Below are 19,352 nucleotides of genomic sequence, written 5' to 3'. Positions count from 1 at the left end.
TTTTGAGCTGGGAGCGCCCACACACCCGGCGCCAGCTCCAAAGTTTCCTGGGATTCCCAAATTTCTACAGATCCTTCGCAAAAGGGTTCGCGGAGATTGCCCTGCCCTTGACTGATTTGTTGCGGACCAAAGGCGTCGGGGAGACACGCAAGGTAAAAAACCCAGAGGCCGTGCTCAATTGGACTCCCGCCTGTCAGGCTGCTTTCGACCGGTTGAAAGCTCTCTTTACAGCGGAGCCAATTTTATCCCATCCCGACCCCGAACAGCCTTTTGTCGTTCAGGCTGGTGCCTCTGATTTTTCAATTGGGGCTATCCTATTACAAAAGGATTCTGCCGGACTCTTGAAGCCCTGTGCCTATCTCTCCCAGAAATTTTCCGAGACGGAAAGGCGCTGGCATGTCTGGGAAAAAGAGGCATTTGCAGTAAAAGCGGCACTGGAGGCTTGGCGTCACCTTTTAGAAGGGGCGACTTGCCCTTTTGAGGTCTGGACAGACCACCGCAACCTTGAGGCGCTCCGCACGCCCAGGCGCCTCAGCCCTAAGCAGATTCGCTGGGCTCAATTTTTCAGCCGTTTTAACTTTCAGCTGAAGTTTATTCCAGGGAAGAAGAATTTTTTGGCAGATGCACTTTCCCGAATGCCCCAGGACGTGGAGCCTGTCTCCGATGTCGTGGGGACGGTGCTCTCTGAGTCTCAATTGGGTTTGGCCGCTGTCACCCGGAGCCGCGCTCGGGAACAGCCTCCCCCCCCCTGCAAACGACTCCGGTGCAGCCCGCTCCGGGCCGCAGGCAACCACAGATGCCGGGTGAGTTGCGTGCAGATTTTGCCCTCGCATTAAAGTCTGATCCCTGGCTCCTTGCTAACTCTGACAAGGTTTCCATGGAACAAGACCTCGCCTGGGTGGAGGGTCGTTTATACGTCCCTGACTCACAACGATCAACTATCCTCAGCCGGTCTCATGACAGCAAACAGGCTGGTCATTTCGGGTTCCTCAAATCCCTCCACTTGACCCGACGCCAATTTTGGTGGCCCTCGCTGAGGAAGGATGTCAAAATGTATGTGGCATCCTGCCCTGTTTGCGCAATGTCTAAGCGACCGTCCGGTAAACCCCAGGGGCTGCTGCAGCCCGTAGCTAACCCTTCATGCCCTTGGGATGAAACCTCTATGGATTTCATCGTGGATTTACCGCCCAGTCAAAAGAAAACAGTCATTTGGGTAGTCAAAGACTACCTTTCCAAACAAGCTCATTTTGTCCCCTGTGCCTCTATCCCATCGGCGCAACAGCTGGCGAAGCTCTTTTTCGTGAACGTGTACCGCCTTCACGGCTGCCCCTCTCGCTTGGTGACCGATAGGGGCACACAATTTACCTCACGGTTTTGGCGAGCTTTTTTTAAATTAATTGGCACCGAGCAAGCATTGTCAACCTCCTGGCATCCCCAGACAGACGGATCTACTGAGATCCTCAATGCCACCCTTGAACAATTCCTCCGCTCCTACATCAACTACCACCAGGACGACTGGGTGGATTTGCTTCCTTTCGCTGAGGTTGCATACAATAACGCTGTGCATCAAAGCACGGGACAAACCCCCTTCGGGGTGGTGTCAGGTCGGGACTTCGTACCCATTCCCGAGCTCCCACAGCCCCTGTCTCCAGTAGTGGCGGCCTGTGATTGGGGTTCTAAACTCGCAGACTCCTGGCCCGTCATTAAGGATGCTCTCAATGAGGCACAGACCTCATACAAACTTCAGGCTGACAAGCACAGGTGCCTTTTCGAGTAGGGGACCTGATTTATCTCTCCACTAAATTTATCAAGTCACCTCAGCCTTCCAAGAAACTGGCCCCCAAATTTATTGGCCCCTTTCAGGTTACACAAATTGTGAACCCAGTCACGGTGCGTTTGGATCTACCTCATAATTTGAAGCGGCTGCACCCTGTGTTCCACTGCAGCTTAGTCAAGCCGGCCAGTGACCCTTCCCGGTGGCATCCACGCACTCCCCCCCCCTCCACCCGTCACGATCAATGGACAGCAGCACTTCGAAGTCAAGGAGGTTCTCGACTCCCGCAAGCTTTGTGGCTCTCTCCAATACTTAGTGTGCTGGAAACACTTTCCCCACCCTGAGTGGGTCGCTGCCCGCGACATTCAGGCCCCCGAGCTAGTCCGCAACTTCCATGTTGCATATCCCTCCAAGCCCTCGGCTTGATTTTCTTCAGGGGGGCGGTATGTCATGATCGCCGTTGCGATGTTTGCGACTGTCATGCCCTGTCTATGCAGAGTAAAGCACTGACGCTGATTCGTGCGACAGCAGGTTCAGTTTTATTCTTTACATAGTAACAGTTCCGAAAAAAGCTGAGAGTGACAGGAGCGCGCCGGTGCGGGGTTTAAATACCCCGCGCCGGTCAGCGCCCCCTCACCCAGGGTTACGTCATCCCCCCTTTGTCCTGCATGCTGTCTTGCCGGTAGGTGAAGGGTTGCGAGGCCCCGCTGGTGCCCCGGGATCGCCCATCATCGGTTTCCTTATTCAGCCGGTGATTGCTGTCAGCTGGGTGATCTCCGTTGTGCTGGTGCTAACAGCTTGGGTGTGCCTCGCGATCCGCTTAGCCTTTGTCTCTTCTTCTTTCTTCTTTGTGAGCTGATGGCTGCTTATCTTGGGCCCCTTCCCCTGCTTCCTCGTTATTGTCATGTGTGCCATTGCGCTGATGTCTTCAGCTCAACGGCACTCATGACATACTGCCCCCTGTCCGAATAGTGCCCCCCCCCGGCTTTCCGGTTTTTTACCAGGAGAGCTGTCAAAATGTTTTTTTTTTTTTTTTTTTTGAATTTCCCGCCGGAGTGTTTTCGCCCCTCCCTTTGTTCCGCCCTCTACCTCGTGTCCATCTAGGGTGTGTTCCCAGTGCGCATGCCCCGACCACACCCTGGGCGTGCGCATGCTCCGGCCACACCCTGCTTGTTTGGCTCAGTTCGGCGAGGAGAGAGGCGTGGCTGGTCAGGTGCTTATCAGCTCTTTATTCCAAGTGCGTCGGCTTTGTTATGTGTGCATCCTGGGCGTTGCCCCCAGGCATGCACAGGTGACCAATGTCACTCCTTCGTGGGCCCGGGCGGGGGGAGGGTGAGTCCTGGGTGGAGGGAGGTCTACCCAAGTCGCAGGCTTGGGGGGGCCCTTTCCCCTGGGGGTGCGGTTGGCGGGGGTGGGGCCCGCGGGGGAAAGGGTGTTCAGGGGCCAGTTCGGCTTGTCGCCCCTTTGGCTTGTCGGGGTACGTCCGGTGGAATGCCCGGGTCAGGTCTGGCGCCTTGACGTGTTGCGCCGCCACCCATTCTTGGTGGGGGAAGTGTTTCCACCTTACTAGATAGTGTAATATTCCCCTTTGGCGGCGCGAGTCGAGTATGTCCCTTACTTCGAAATGTTGTTGGCCGTCGATCATCACTGGGGAGGGCAGCGGCGTGTTCGGGTGCCATCGAGAGGTGGTTGCAGGTTTCAGGAGGCTGGTGTGAAATATCGGGTGGAGTCTCCGTAGATTGTGCGGCAGGTCCAGGCGTATTGCCACCGGGTTCACTATCTGGGTTACTCGAAGCGGCCCGATATACTTAGGCCCCAGTTTTTTCGAGGGTTGAGGTGACTTCAGGAATTTGGTGGATAGGTAGACCATATCCCCTGCCTGAAACGACGGTTGCTGGCGCCGGTGCTTGTCGGCCTGCTCTTTGTAGGCCGCCTGTGCTTCCTTCAGCACTGCCGTGATTATTGGCCACGATTCCGCAATCTTCTGTCCCCAGTCACTAGCATCCACTTGGGGTCCCGGGGGTTGCGGTAGCTCCGGTATGGGGACGAAGTCGTGCCCCGAGACTACTTCGAACGGGGTTTTCCCCGTGCTCGTGTGGACGGCGTTATTATAGGCGACTTCCGCGAACGGGAGCAGTTCGACCCAGTCGTCTTGGTGGTAGTTTGTGTATGAGTGTATGAATTGTTCTAGGGTGCCATTGAGGACCTCTGTGGCTCCGTCCGTCTGGGGGTGCCAGGCAGTGGATAGGGCCTGTTGGGTCCCCGTCAGCGTTAGGAAGGCCCGCCAGAATTTAGAAGTGAATTGTGTCCCCCTGTCGGTCACCACACGTGCAGGACATCCGTGTAACCTGTACACGTGTATCAGGAAGAGTTTCGCTAGTTGTTGGGCGGACAGGACTGATGCGCAGGGGATGAAGTGGGCTTGTTTCGAAAAGTAGTCTTTCACCACCCAAATGGCCGTTTTCTTCTGGCTGGGTGGGAGATCTACTATGAAATCCATGGAGATTTCCTCCCATGGGCGGGAGGGCTCCGCCACTTTTTGTAAAAGTCCCGGGGGCTTACCTGGTGCCCATTTGGCCCTAGCGCATGTTGGGCAGGACGCTACATAGGCTTTCACGTCCCGTCTCAGCGCGGGCCACCAAAATTGGCGTCGTGTGAGGTGCAGGGTCTTCAGGAACCCGAAGTGTCCCGCTTGCTTGGCGTCGTGGGATCTGCGCAGGATCGCCTGGCGTTGCGAGTCTGGGACATATATTCTGCCTTCCCCCCATGCCAGGTCCTGTGCCATCGTCACCTTGTCGGGGTTTGCTAGGAGCCAAGGGTCGGTTTTGAGGGCGGCAGTGAGGTCTGCGCGTATCCCCCCTGGCAGTTGTGGATGGCGCCGTCTGGTTACCGGTTGCCCCACCGTCGGTTGTGCCGTGGGGTTGGGCTGTTTCCAAGTGCCGCTCCGGGTGGTCACCACCATCCCCAGCTGGGACGCGGATAGGACCGTCCCGATCATGTCTGGGGCGGGCTCCTCGTCTTGGGGCAGTTGGGAGAGGGCGTCGGCTAGGAAGTTCTTTTTGCCCGGCATGAACTTCAGCTGAAAGTTGAAGCGGCTGAAGAATTGGGCCCATCTGACCTGTTTTGGGCTGAGGCGTCTGGGCGTTCGGAGGGCCTCGAGGTTCCGGTGGTCGGTCCAGACCTCGAATGGTTGAGTGGTGCCTTCCAGCAGGTGCCTCCATGTTTCCAACGCCGATTTCACCGTGAAGGCTTCCTTCTCCCAGACGTGCCAGCGCCTTTCTGTCTCAGAAAATTTCTTCGACAGGTAGGCGCATGGTTTTAGGACTCCTGTGGGGTCTTTTTGGAGTAGGATGGCCCCCAGGGAGAAGTCTGAGGCGTCGGCTTGGACCACGAACGGCCGTTCTGGGTCCGGGTGTGCGAGGATTGGCTCCGTGGTGAACAGCGCTTTCAGCCTGTTGAATGCGGTTTGGCACGCGGGAGTCCAATTCAGTACTGTGCCCTGGTTCTTGGCGCGTCGTGTGTCCCCCACCCCTTTAGTCTTGAGGAGCTCTGTTAGGGGGACGGCTATCTCCGCGAACCCCCGGGCGAATGACCTGTAAAAATTCGCGAAGCCGAGGAAGCTCTGGAGTTGGCGCCTGTTACGGGGGCGTTCCCAGTTCACCACCGCCTCGACTTTTGCGGGGTCCATTTGTATGCCTTCCCCGGAGATTCGGTACCCCAGGTAGTCTAGGCATGCTTTGTGGAATTCGCACTTTGAGGGTTTGGCATAGAGTTTCGCCCGTTTTAGCTTGTCGAGGACTTGTCTGACTAGGGTCACGTGTTCCTCGTGCGTTTTGGAGTAGATGAGGACGTCGTCTATGTAGACCAGGATCCCTTTGAACAGGTGCTCATGCAGAACCTCATTGATGAGCTGCATGAATACCCCCGGGGCCCCTGCTAGTCCGAATGGCAGCACTTTGTACTGAAAGGCGCCTAGGGGGCAGTTGAACGCCGTTTTCCATTCGTCCCCCTCCCTGATTCGGATTCGGTAGTACGCTTCGCGCAGGTCCAGCTTGGAGAATACTCTGCCCGTGGGCGAGCATGTCTTTAACGAGGGGTAAGGGGTATTTATTGGATAGGGAAGCTGCATTGAGGCCCCGGTAGTCGGTGCAGAGCCATAGGGTGCCGTCCTTTTTCTCTCGAAATAGGACGGGTGCTCTGACCGGTGAGCATGCCGGCTCTATGAATCCCCTTTCCAGGTTTTTGTCGATGAACTCCCAGAGGGTTGCCATCTCCTTCGGGGTCATCGAGTAAATCTTCGGCCTAGGTAAGGGGACATCGGGCAGCAGGTCGATCCTGCAGTCCGTCTTGCGGTGGGGGGGTAGTTGATCAGCTTCCGCCTCTCCGAAGACCTCTGAGAACTCAGCGTACTGCTCCGGTAGGTCTTCTGGTGTGGTTGTGTTGTCCTGGGTTGCCGCCTCTGCTCGTCCCACCGTGGGGTTGGTCTTGCCCGCTGAAACCAGTGCCTGGTACTCGCCGTCGAATCGGAAGGTGCGGGTCGCTCAGTCAATGCGCGGGTTGTTTGTTGCGAGCCATGGTATCCCCAAAACTACGATGGGCTGTCCTATGTGGGTTACCACGAACGATGTTCGTTCGGTGTGGGTACCCATTTGTAGGGTGACCGGCTCGGTCTGCATCGTGGCTGGTGTCCCTCCCGCTGTTGAGCCGTCCAGCTGGTGAAATGCCAGCGGCGTGGGGAGGGGGAGGCAGCGTAGGGAGAGTTTTGCGACTATGTCGGGGTGGATCAGGTTTTTCGAGCACCCCGAGTCCACTAGTGCTGCGGCCGTGGTGACTCCGTAGCCCCCAGAGAGCTTGATCTCCGCCGTTATGACGGAGCTTTTGCCGCTCCTTCGAAGTGATCCGCGCCTCTGTCCCACCACCTGCCTCGCGGCGCGTTTTAAGGCAGGCGGGGAGCGTTTCCCGCCGGCTGGTCTGGGTCTACGGCATCCTCTCCCCCCCAGTGGGCGTCCCAGCCTTCGTCCGGTGTCGCTGTGGCTCCGGTCATTCGGCGGTGGGGGGGGTGGCGGGTTCGTTGGTTTGAGGCTAGGTTTCAGTGCGGGTTGCGGAGCGCTCGCTGGGGTTCGGCTGGAGAAGTACTCTGCCGTTTGCCCCATTTTCCCACACCTCCCGCAGGGCCCGCGAGTAAATTTCTTCCTTAGGTGTGTGGGACCGGCCGCCCCCACGTGTGGCGCGGGTACCTTTGGGTAGGTGTTGGTTTTATCTTCCGTCGTTGTCATTAGGAAGGTGCGGTGCGCGTGCTCTGCTTTCCCCGCGAGGTGGATCCAGCCGTGCAGAGTTACCAGATCGTCCGGTAGAGAGCCCATTGAAGTACTTCGCGGTTGAGCCCCCTTTTAAACATTTCTAGCAGGGTGGTCTCGGACCAGTCGTTGATCTTCCCTGCTAGGGCTTTAAATTCGAGGGCGTAGTCTGGGACAGTGCGTGTGCCCTGTTTGAGGCTGTGGAGTGCGCTTTTCGCCCTCTCTTTGGCCAGTGGGTCCTCAAAATAGCGCTTCATCTCTGTAATGAAAGCATGGAAGTCCAAGAGGGCGGGGGAGTTGGACTCGTACATTTAGACGTACCAGTCTGCCGCCCAGTCTTGTAGCTTGATCGCCACGGCTGCGATCTTGTCCGCGTCGGAGTTAAAGGAGTGTCCGTGCCGCCCCATGAACTCCCTGGCGTTTGTAATGAAAAACGACAGTTTTACGGGGTTCCCATCAAAGAAAATGGGGAAGTCCTTTGGGGCTCGGGCGTTCTGTGAGTCCCCTCCTCTCGCTTCCCGACTCCTGGCTTCGTCCGCTTGGGCCGCTTGTTGATTCCCATTCGGCCCCTGGGGAAGCGACGACCCGCTCGGGGTGTGGGCCTGTGCGGGAACATCGTTGGGCGGCGCCGGGGACATCAGGGATTGCAGCATGGTCCTGAGGTCCTGTAGCTGGGCCTCTATGGCCGCGAGTCTGGCCTGAGTTTCCCCTTCCAAAATCCGCGCCGCAGCTGGGGTCGGGTCTGTCGGGGTGTCCGCCGGGTTGAGCCGCTGGTGGGGTTCAGGCAGTCCCATCCGCCGATCCGTTTCCTCCGTTTGGGGGTGTGTTGGCTGGGTCGCCTCTCCGTCCTCCACCGAGCTTGCTGCAGTTGGGCTGCCGCTCCACGCCCGTGGCTGGGGTGCGATGTGGGGTGGGGGGGTCTCTGCTGGTCTCGGGAGGTATGTTGCTCCCTCCCGTGGCCGAGTCGCCTCCGCCGCCATCTCCCTCTGGGATTGGAGCTGAGGCTCGGGGTGGGCCGGGCGGGTGTCCGTGGCTCCTGGGGTCCGCGGTGCCTCTGGCCTCGATCGGTCCTCCTCCGCTTCTTGCTGTGCGGTTCGCCCGTTCTGGCCGCGACGCATCGGCCTCATTGCTTGTGGTCTTCTCGCCGTCTAGTCCTCCCGTGGCTCGTTGTCCGGTGGGGCTCGGCGAGGCTGAGTTTATGACTCTCAGCTTTATGTCATGCCCTGTCTATGCAGAGTAAAGCACTGACGCTGATTCGTGCGACAGCAGGTTCAGTTTTATTCTTTACATAGTAACAGTTCCGAAAAAAGCTGAGAGTGACAGGAGCGCGCCAGTGCGGGGTTTAAATACCCCGCGCCGGTCAGCGCCCCCTCACCCAGGGTTACGTCATCCCCCCTTTGTCCTGCATGCTGTCTTGCCGGTAGGTGAAGGGTTGCGAGGCCCCGCTGGTGCCCCGGGATCGCCCATCATCGGTTTCCTTATTCAGCCGGTGATTGCTGTCAGCTGGGCGATCTCCGTTGCGCTGGTGCTAACAGCTTGGGTATGCCTCGCGATCCGCTTAGCCTTTGTCTCTTCTTCTTTCTTTTTTGTGAGCTGATGGCTGCTTATCTTGGGCCCCTTCCCCTGCTTCCTCGTTATTGTCATGTGTGCCATTGCGCTGATGTCTTCAGCTCAACGGCACTCATGACAGCGACATCGTAACGGCTCGCATGACAAAGCGCGGATGCGTGTCAATGACTGGAGAGGTGCGGGCGATAAACCGGATAAAGAAGGTAATGGGTTTGGGAGATCTATTGAACAACAAGGTCTCATCGCCTGCTAATCGACCATTGACACCATTGTCAAAGAAATGATCAGGGCGAGGTTCGGAAGGGCGCGTCCGGGCTTTCGAGGAATATCGAGGTCTAATCGCCCGGTAATGGACCATTACCTCGCAGGAAGATAAACAGGGTGATGCCCGGGGTGAATGGGGCTGGATGACCTCTCACCTATCAAGTCTTGATGGCCTGTCACTCCATGGAACTCGTGGGGCACACCCGGGGAGTGTGGGGGTGGAGTGCTGTTTGGCGCGAGACTATTTAATTCAACTTTTGGCGCGCTTCCCTCACACTCAGCTTGTTACTGGTGTGCATTCTATTCTAAATAAAAGCCAGAGCTTAAACTTGATTTAGAGTCTGAGTCTTTTATTTGGTCTTAGGCATTCCTTACAATAGCATTGCTGTGGATAGTTTTTATTCATTTAATTTTTTTTTACTAAAATAGTGAAATACAAACAATGAAAACACAAAAATAATTTAACCCTACATACATTATAATGGTTAAGTAAAGTAAAAGTAACAGAAAAAAACACTAATTAAAAAAGTTGTGAATGAATTTTGCAGTCTGCAAAACTGAAAAAAAAAATCCTAGCATCCTAAACTGTGTTTAAATGAATGTTTGAATTCTGTTTCTGCTACTGCAAAATGAAGATAACATTGATTTGGTTTATCAGAGCAATGTGAAAACAAATGTAATACACTGATGCACGCAAATTGAATTTGCCTCTTGAGATGTAAGTCAAAAACCAAGTGTTTGTTTTTGTGGATCTAGAAAAGGCTCCAGTAACTATTTCTGCTCAGGAAGATGTAAAAATAGTGTACTATCGAGCTCTGTATCCTTTTGAATCCCGAAGCCATGATGAAATCACTATCCAGCCAGGAGACATCATCATGGTAAGAGAAGAGTGCAGTATTACCCAAAAATCACAAATGCTTTTGATATCTTAAGGAGGGTGGTCATGTGAAAACAGTGGGGCTCTGCTAATAACATCTGGGGATGTTATGGAGGCCATGTGGCTTAAATATAAGAAGGCAGATAGTGAAAAGAGGGTGATGAATAAGGGTGTGCAGCACTTTGGATTTGAAGGCAAAAATACTTTGGAGGTCATTGGGCACCTGTCTGCAACTCCTGGATAAAGACATGTTCATTTTAACATGTGTTCCAGGCTGGAACTCCTTAAACTAAGGAGTTCTAAACATCTAGAAAATTTGGCTTTTCTAGATAATTTCTTTTAGAGAGTCAGCTTGGTGTAGTGGTTAAGGCATCAGGCTAGAAACCGGGAGGCCAACCATGAGTTCTAGTCCCGCCTTAGGCACAAAGCCAGCTGGGTGATCTTTGGGTCACTATGAGAGGAGAGTATTCCTGACTGAAAATGATTGCTGATTCAGTAGGTCATAGTACTTGTTCGGTAATAACTTATGCAATATCTTAGATTCTGTGGTTTAATTTCTACTTTTAATACATGTGATACTGCATGCATTAGTAAAACATGGGCAGCTACTGGAATAGCAGCAATAATATTTGGGCCTATAGAGTGGACATTTAGCATAACTGCTTCTCAGTTGTCAGTAATTTATGCCCTAGCCCCAGAAGCAAAATTAAGTGAATGAGAGTTTGTAGCAGAGCTGTTCATTTTCCACAGTCAATTCATTGATTACAAAATACAGATGAAATATTGAATATTAAAAATAAAAATAATGTAATAATTCAAAAATAATAATGTATTACAAAATACAGATACAGATAATCCTCATTTAGCAACCACAATTGGGACTGGCAACTCAGTTGTTAAGTGAAGCGGTCACTAAGTGAAACTGCAACTGCACTTATGATCTTACTTCAGTTTCCTTTGCTTTACAGACCTGCAAAGGTCACAAATGTGAGGATTGGCTGCGAGATTATTTTTCATCATTGTCGTAACTGTGAGTGGTTGCTAAATGAGGCAGTCGCTAAGCAAGGACTACCTGTATAACACCACATCTTACCTCTCAGCTCATTCATTCATATGCATACCTGTGGAATGCTTCCCTTTACACTTTCTTTTAGATTTAAAATGCTGTTCAAATATTCTTTTGAGCAAGGAACTAGATACATGCAATTAGGTTGTATAATTTTTGCATTTATCTCAGTGTTATAAATTTTTTTGTGATAAAATTTTAATGCAGTATAGAAATCTAATAATATAGAATTTAAACTATTGCCTGATATTGTTTACTTCAGATCATGATAATGTATATAATCAATAAGCATAGTTGCAGAAGTAGGAAATTAATTAGGCTATAAATATTAATACAGATTTAATATAAATTTACTTTTTAATTCTGTTATTTGCCTTCAGTCATATATGTTGGGTCTTTTAGAAAAATATAGAAATATTTAGATTATATTGTCCCAAATTAGTATAATTGGAATTGCTCTCTGGTGGGTTTCTTGGAGGCCATCTGTTTCCACTATTAACTGTCAATAAGATTTTGTCAAAGCACTTGGTTTCAGTCCTACAAATGTACTTACATTTCATTAAAGTAATTCATAATACTGTTACTCTAAAATTCTTAAATATTCTGCTTTTGGTAAAAATATTCTTTGTGGAAATCATTGTAGTTTTATACTCTGAATTAACTTACTACATTTGAACAGGTGGATGAAAGCCAAACTGGAGAACCTGGATGGCTTGGAGGTGAACTGAAGGGAAAAACAGGATGGTTTCCTGCAAACTATGCCGAAAAAATGTCTGAAAATGAAATTCCAAGTTCCGTAAAGCAGCTAACTGATGTGACATCTGTACCCAAAATTTCATTACGTGAAACTCCTACAACACCTCTGGCACCACCTGTTCCTACAGATTCAAGTCCTACTAGCAACAACTGGGCAGACTTCAGTTCAACGTATGATTTCATTGGAATTTCAGTTTTTCTTTCTTTTGGTAATTGTAGAAGTGAATAACCTAGATAAAGTAGCTTCACAATTAATTTCACAAGAGGTTTTAAATCATATACTGAAGCATATCTGCCCTTCATTTCTGGTATATCAGTCGCCTGAAAAATTGGGTCAGCATAGTAAAATTGAGTTTTTGATTTAAAACTCAGTGACTTTAAAGCCATGTAAAGAAATTCATAGTCATAATTGCCTTCAGAAATTCCAATCATCTATCCTTCCTTCCCTTCTCTGTCACTCTCTTGTACAATCCAAACTGATATAAGGGCCACCAAGGCGTCGTAGTGAACATCTGTCCTTAATATTTTATGGCTTGACAAGGTCATGTAGTAGCAGTAATAACAAAAGAGATGTAGGAGTTACTGATAATCAAGTATTATTCTGGGAAACATGCCATATCATGATTAGGGACAAGAGAAAAAAATGCTTCTTAACTATGGTAATCATTATTATATCCACCATCTTTCTTTGTTCAGATGGCCAACAACTGCTAGTGATAAGCAAGAAACGGATAACTGGGATGCTTGGGCAGTTCAGCCTTCCCTTACAGTTCCAAGCACAGGGCAGTTAAGACAAAGATCTGCCTTTACTCCTGCAACTGTTACTGGATCATCTCCTTCTCCTGTTTTGGGTCAGGTGAGTTGCTATCTGTGAGCAAACTAAATACTATATGGGTGTAAATTTTATTGGGTACTTTGTATTGTACTTTTGCTTTTGCTATATGAAATAAGCAATTAAGGGATTAGATAAATAATAGAACTGATAGTATCAGTTTACATGCATGAGCAGGAGAACAATTTAGGAATTCCTGGGTCCACAGTTATTAGACTGAAGAATGCAGAGTTATGCTAAACAGATATACTGGAAATTTCACAGCACAGTGGTAACCTCACAATAATCTGTGAATAAACTGCCTTCTCAAGCCAATTTTGTATTTTATTGAATATTATAGTGTATATAAAGTAAACTCAACTTCATTACCTAACTAGGGTGAAAAAGTAGAAGGACTTCAAGCACAAGCACTATATCCTTGGCGAGCCAAGAAAGACAACCATTTAAATTTTAACAAGAATGATATCATCACTGTGTTAGAACAGCAAGATATGTGGTGGTTTGGGGAGGTTCAAGGACAAAAAGGATGGTTTCCTAAATCCTATGTGAAGCTTATATCAGGTCCTATAAGGAAATCAACAAGGTAATAATTTTATTTTGCTACATATAATAATAGTGGATTGTTTTCAACATTTATTGAGATAAACATTTATTGAGATAATCATGATTGTGTATGTATATGAGCATACGTATCTATTTCTAGAATTGTTGTCATGTATAAGATGTATAAGATTGTTTAAAGAGAAAAAGTAACTTTTCCATAATCTAGAAATAATACTAAGGTTTTCATACGCCTTATATATACATATCAATGTGTTTTATATTCTTTTCAAGTTGTCCTGTTGGATAACCATACTGAATTAGCTGCAACAAATCATTGATACTTCTTTCTTTTTAGCATGGATTCTGGATCTTCAGAGAGTCCTGCTAACTTGAAGAGGACATCACCAGTTGCAAAATCTGCATTTTCAGGAGAAGGTTAGACTTTAACTAGAAAAATAGTGGGTCATTTACTATTAAGAAATCTCTAAATAGCAACTGAGAGCAAATTATTTGAAATAAGTGTTCTCTCAACTTGTCTGTGTTAAATTCTGTGCACGGTAAATGTTTAAGTAGATTACTAAATAGCCAAGCTTTATCCATGAGCCCCAGGTTTTCCTGTGCCTTCCTCTCTTCTCTACAATGCTACAGGACTGTTACTTGTAGAAATACTGTATTGTTTAGCAGTAGCACTGTGGGTGAGAATTCTAGCACATCTGAGAGCACACATTTGGGAAATGCTGCTTTGTCATATGCTAATTTTTTGTATTTCCTATTGTCTAAATTCTTTCATGTTTGCTACCCTATTAAATGTAACTTAGGGGTTAGAGGTCTTCGAGTTCAACCCCCTTCTGGGTACAGGACCTGCTAAAGCATTTTGGACAGATGGCTATCTAGTCTCTGTTGAAGATCTCCAGTGTAGGGGAACATACTACTTCATGACACTGTCTATTCCATTAATTGGCAGCTTTTATCATCAGGAAATTCTTCTTAGTACCTACCCCGAAGCTACTTTCCGGTACTTTCAACCACTGGTTCTGATTCTGCCTCCCAGAGCAATAGAAAACAAGTCCACTCTCCTTTGGAAATCTAAACATTGTACTCATATCTCCCCTCCTCTTCTGCAGTCTAAACATACCCAGTTTCTTTGTTTCCTCAGAGAATTTGTTTTTCACTTCCTTCATCATTTTGGTAACCCTGCTTTGAACTTGCTCCAGTTTGTTGATGCCTTTTTTATAAATGTGAACTTGACACAGTATGCAAGTGGGCCTGACCATGCTAAGTCCTGTGGTCTAGATTTTATGTTCCTGTTAATTCATCCCAAAATAACAGTTGCCTTTTAGCAGCTGCTTCACACTACTGGCCCGTGTTCAACTTGTGTTCTAGAATATCCAGATCCTTTTCACATACATTGCTGCCAAGCCAGGCCTCCTCCATCGTGTATTTGTGCCTTTCATTTTTTCTCCCCAATGCAGGGCTTAACATTCTATTTATTCAATTTCTTTCTCTTCATTTCAGCGCACTATTCAGACTTGTCTGGATCTTTTTGCTCTAGGGGTCAAAGCATTTATACCTTTTATAATCACTTCCCCAAAACTTAGTATTCTTTTTTTGGATTGAGAATTGAGATGTGTACTCTCTGCAAGAAGAGTTATGTTATTATAGTTAGGCTTTCATATGCTGTGATGAGAATATTAAAGTCCAAAAGCTAAAAGTTTTACTTTTGCCCTTTAAAAGAGGTGGAGCTATCATACAGCATCTGTAGCCGCCCATATCCAGAATTTAAAAGTGTTTTGTAGGCCATTGAGCTTTATATGTTCAGAAATAATTGTCTGATTGGGAAAATGGATATTAGTTTAAATGTCCATTTATAGAAAAGAGTTATTTAAGTAGAAAACATACAAATAACTGTAAATAAAATAAAGATATGATAGGCTTGTTTTTATTATTACAATCAATGATCCAAATTAAAACAAAATGTAAAAACATATAAAAATATAATAAAAGGGGATACAGCATTTGAAGGCATATTTTAATTGCAGCAACATAGAATTTAGCCACAATGCTGGGAAAATAAATATAAATATTCAGCACTTATTAATGTGTGTATATTAGGGCTGCTAACCAATCAAATAAGTTTTTGTTGGCTGGTTAATTGTCTTACCCAATTTATATTTTAATTCATTTATAAATGATAGACATTATGTTGAGATAGAAGAGTCCAAATCTTCCTGTAATTCCACATTTTTCTATTTCTCCAACTTTAGATTTCTGGTCACCTAATAGTATTAGTGTTTTTTCTAGATGTTGCATTAATCACCTCCTGCAATTTTTCATAGAATCTCTCAATGTCTTCTACCATTGAATCTATTGTAAGGGTATAGGCTTGCATAACAGCAATATTTACTAGATATCCACACTGTCTTAACAAGCAGGAACCACCCCGAGACGAGGAATAAGTCTCTAGTGTTTTATTACTGCTACATTAGACAGAAAATCCTAACAAACTGAAGAAGTGTGAGAAAACCCATACAGATAAACCCCAAAAGTCAAGGCAGGTCTGTCCTGTGTCTCTTTGAATGACAGCTCAAATTCTCGCTACTACGCATGCATTTTTGCCCCTGGATAGGGGCCCCCTCCTGCTCACCATCAGTGCTCATGACACACATATTTGATAGATATATTCCATCATTTATTGTTATAGTGAAACACATGCTTAGCAAACTCCTGTTTGACAATCATTGCCACTCCATTCCTTTGTGTGATTTCATGCCCTGATATCAAGTAATCATCTGTTAAAGTGGCCTAGTCCACCTAAGTTCACTTATTGCTACATCTTAGTTCTCTTTGACAATGTTGAAGTTTTTTTGGTTCATGTCTCTCACTGTTAATGTTATAATTGTGTGCCTTTGTAAAATGAGAACTTTTTTATTACTTGCATCTTCAGTGGCTAGACTTCCTTGTGGCTCTGGTCTGGCCATGCTATTGCTTCCAAATCTACTTGTGAAAGTTTGGTATCCTTCCCCAGTGACTAGAAGAGTATTTTCTAATCTATATTATCTGATACCTGAATTTCTCTATATGTTTGAGCCATGTCCATATGTTTTTCTTGGTAACAATGCAGTGGTGATTTGCGATTACCATCTTCTGAGTTTGATTTTCTGCTTGGGCTGGCTTCTCTCATGCATGCAGAGCCCCATCTGCCCTAACCCCCACTGAGATTACTTTTAGTGTCCCTGCTTCCATTTTGGCCTTGACAGCAAGCGTGACCTTATCAGAACCTCATGGCCTGTGGCAAAACACTCATGGTCATCAAAGCTAATCATCACACCACATGAAGGTAGTAATACTCTGGTGGGAGCTACTAGTTAAGGATTGCAGCAGTACATTATATAAATTATTTGGTATGTAGTAGTTTGGAAAGAATACTATTTTAATCAAGAGCAATTGAAGCCAATATATTTGCTTTCAATAACACTTCTTTATTAAATAATACAAAATTGTTGTGAGATTCAGATTTTACCTCCCTAATAACAATAGCAGTGTTTTTTGATATTAACACACTAAGAGATACTGCTTTTCCAAGGGGAATAATCCCTCTGGAACTGCTTTTGTTTTCACTCTAGAATCTTCTTGAAGTAGATTTGTGAGAACGGAAAATCCTGTTTTAGGCAAAACTTTAGATCAAAAATTATGTCTTAGTGCATGAAATTAATGTGCAAATTAATTAATGATAAGCATTTTCTCACTTCCAAATAATTTTGCTTTCTAGAATATATTGCTATGTATACATATGAGAGCTCTGAACAAGGAGATTTAACATTTCAACAAGGAGATTTAATTCTTGTGACCAAGAAGGATGGTGATTGGTGGACAGGAGTGCTGGGTGAAAAATCTGGAGTGTTTCCATCTAATTATGTTAGACTCAAAGACTCTGAGGTAAAATTCATACATGTGTATTTATTAAAAATAACTTTGCTACATGATTTAATATTATAAATATGATTGATGATTACAAGTCATTGAATTAAATAATAAGGGTGGAGAAAGGAAGAAACATGAATATGTTGAACTTTATATCAAAAGTAGTTTTTGATTCTTTGACAATACTTTTCAGTGTTTCAGATTCTGGTGACTTACTGTATTCAAGGAGGATCAATTGATTATGCTTGAAATATGATTCATCTATATATGTGCAGCAGTCATAAATTGATTCTTAACATAAAATGAAAATTTATTTGTAAGAGTATTGACATTTACAATTGTGGTCTACACCCTTTTAAACTGACCAGGCTTTACTTTCTGGTAAACATGCTTGGACAATGTTACTTTTTCTTTCTTTGAACTAAGCAACTGAAGTTAATGTAAAACACTGATTAACTAGTCTTGTCACCGTTTTTTCTTAAATAATAGTGTTGACAATTCTTTATAGTAGTATTTATATCTTGAGCATCATGCCTCAAGTTTTTTTATTTAAATATAACTTTTATTGATTGATTTGATTCTTAAATCACACATCACTAAAGTTCCTAGGTAGTGTATATAAACAATCAAAATCTAATTACATTTAAAACATATAATGTATATAAAAATAGTAAATTCTTATATTAAAATAGAATTAAATTATCATTTTGACAAGTGAGGTAAATATTTTTCAGTGAATAATTAAACTTTGTAGGCCAATGAAAAGACATGTGTTTCCAAAGCTGTTTTAAAGGCCAGTTTGGATGGCAAACCCCATACTGCATTAAGAAGTGAGTTCCACAAGTGCAGAGCTACCATGAACAATACAGTATTTAATTCTGAATGACAGCTAGACAGGCTGTTGCCACTCGAGACAAGATTCCTGGATGATGTTAGTGGGCAGTAAGAATCTTGCAGGAGGAGGCATTCTCTCAGATGTCTTGTACCCAGGCACATTAGGTCTTTAAAAATAGTAAGTACTGCTTTGGGAAAGAAATTGGCAGCCAGTACAAAATTTAAAAAACAGTTAATATGGTCTCTACAGGGTATTCTGGAGACCAATTTGGCTGCACCATTTTGTGCCAGCTGAAAATTCTAAGTGATATACAAGGGCACGTTATAGAAATCAAGCCTGGAGAATGTTCTGATAGCCCTACCCCAGGGAAAGGCAGCTCAGCCTGTGTCTCAGTCGCAAGGCAAGAGGCTGTACATGGAAGAAAAAACCCTGGCTTCTCACCAGGCTTTCCAATCTGTTTCACTGCTGCCAGCATGGCTCTGTCATTTATATTGAAGTACCCACCCTTCCTCCTCTTATATGGTGGTGGAGCTTGGCTACAGCTTGTCAGGGCAGAGCAGAAATTGGCAGAAAGGAGTGCTCAAGGACTCTTTTTACTCTCTTCAAAGCCAGAGGGAAAGGCAGGCAATTCAGCCAACCCCCAGGCGGGTTTAGAAGGAAGAAAAAAAGTCGTCCTAGGAATAGAAGAAGAATACTAGGGTAGCCTTACTATTGAGGACAAGTGAACTGGTGATGATTTCATCTTTTCAAAAATCTTACAATACAGATTAGTTTTATTATATAACTGCTGTAGAATATTTTTCTAAGCAAGTATAACACAAATGGCTTTTGAACTTTTTTCTTACGAAAAGTAGCTTGCTGTGCAAATAGAAAAAACTAGGAAAATTAATTACACAGCCCTTTTTAACTCGATTATGTTATGTAAAAATTCTTCTGTGGAATTGAAAATTGTGCTTATTATTTAAAGGTTCCTGGAACTGCTGGAAAAACCGGAAGCTTAAGCAAGAAACCTGGTAAGTTGTACTCTGAGAAAAACTATGTAGCATTTGTAAAATATTTCTCACTCTTCTATTTTCAGACTAATGTACAAATCTAGATGTTTTAAAGGATAAAAGCTGCTATTTTTATTCTTTAGTTTTTAATATCTACTAGAATCATTGTAAATATAGAATTATGTATAAAATATAAATTTTCAAATTAGGCTTAAATGGAGTGTCCTTTGTCCTCTTCTGATTATATGCATCTCCAACTGCATGTTCTATTTAGTCCTTCAAGGACCCTGCACTAAAGACTGGGCCTCTATTTAATTCAGCATTGAGTTCTGAGAGTTCCTGTCCCAACTGAATTTCGGGTTACCTACTTCTAGAAAGTACAAATCTTAATAGTAGGTTTTATATATAATTTAAGAGAGTAATAGAAAAATCATGCACTTAGGTGAGGGTGCTGGACAATTTGGGGGAAATGGAAATGTATGCAGTAGTTATTTATCTTTGCAGGTATAGAATCACTTTGTTCATTATAAATGCATTATATATAATACGTTATTTAATTAAAGTGTGCTTAGTAGAGAAAAAATAGTTTACTTAGACAATAATTATAAATTTAGTAATTTAAAAGT

At 45.6% G+C, this 19,352-nt stretch overlaps 1 protein-coding gene across 9 annotated transcripts in view; it reads left to right on the top strand.

The window, feature by feature from the left end:
• Positions 1 to 19,352, top strand: part of ITSN1 (intersectin 1) — a 126,295-nt gene that overhangs the window by 76,436 nt on the left and 30,507 nt on the right. For all 9 annotated transcript variants that reach the window (XM_063305393.1, XM_063305391.1, XM_063305392.1 and 6 more), the window contains 7 exons: positions 9,661 to 9,782; positions 11,527 to 11,774; positions 12,300 to 12,459; positions 12,813 to 13,018; positions 13,334 to 13,413; positions 16,748 to 16,914; positions 18,702 to 18,747. In XM_063305393.1, coding sequence (XP_063161463.1) covers positions 9,661 to 9,782; positions 11,527 to 11,774; positions 12,300 to 12,459; positions 12,813 to 13,018; positions 13,334 to 13,413; positions 16,748 to 16,914; positions 18,702 to 18,747 — 1,029 coding nt within the window. The remainder of the gene's footprint in view (positions 1 to 9,660; positions 9,783 to 11,526; positions 11,775 to 12,299; positions 12,460 to 12,812; positions 13,019 to 13,333; positions 13,414 to 16,747; positions 16,915 to 18,701; positions 18,748 to 19,352) is intronic.

This window comes from Candoia aspera, chromosome 5 (assembly GCF_035149785.1).
Source record: "Candoia aspera isolate rCanAsp1 chromosome 5, rCanAsp1.hap2, whole genome shotgun sequence".
NCBI lineage: Eukaryota > Metazoa > Chordata > Lepidosauria > Squamata > Boidae > Candoia > Candoia aspera.
This window is presented reverse-complemented; position numbering and strand designations above follow the sequence as displayed.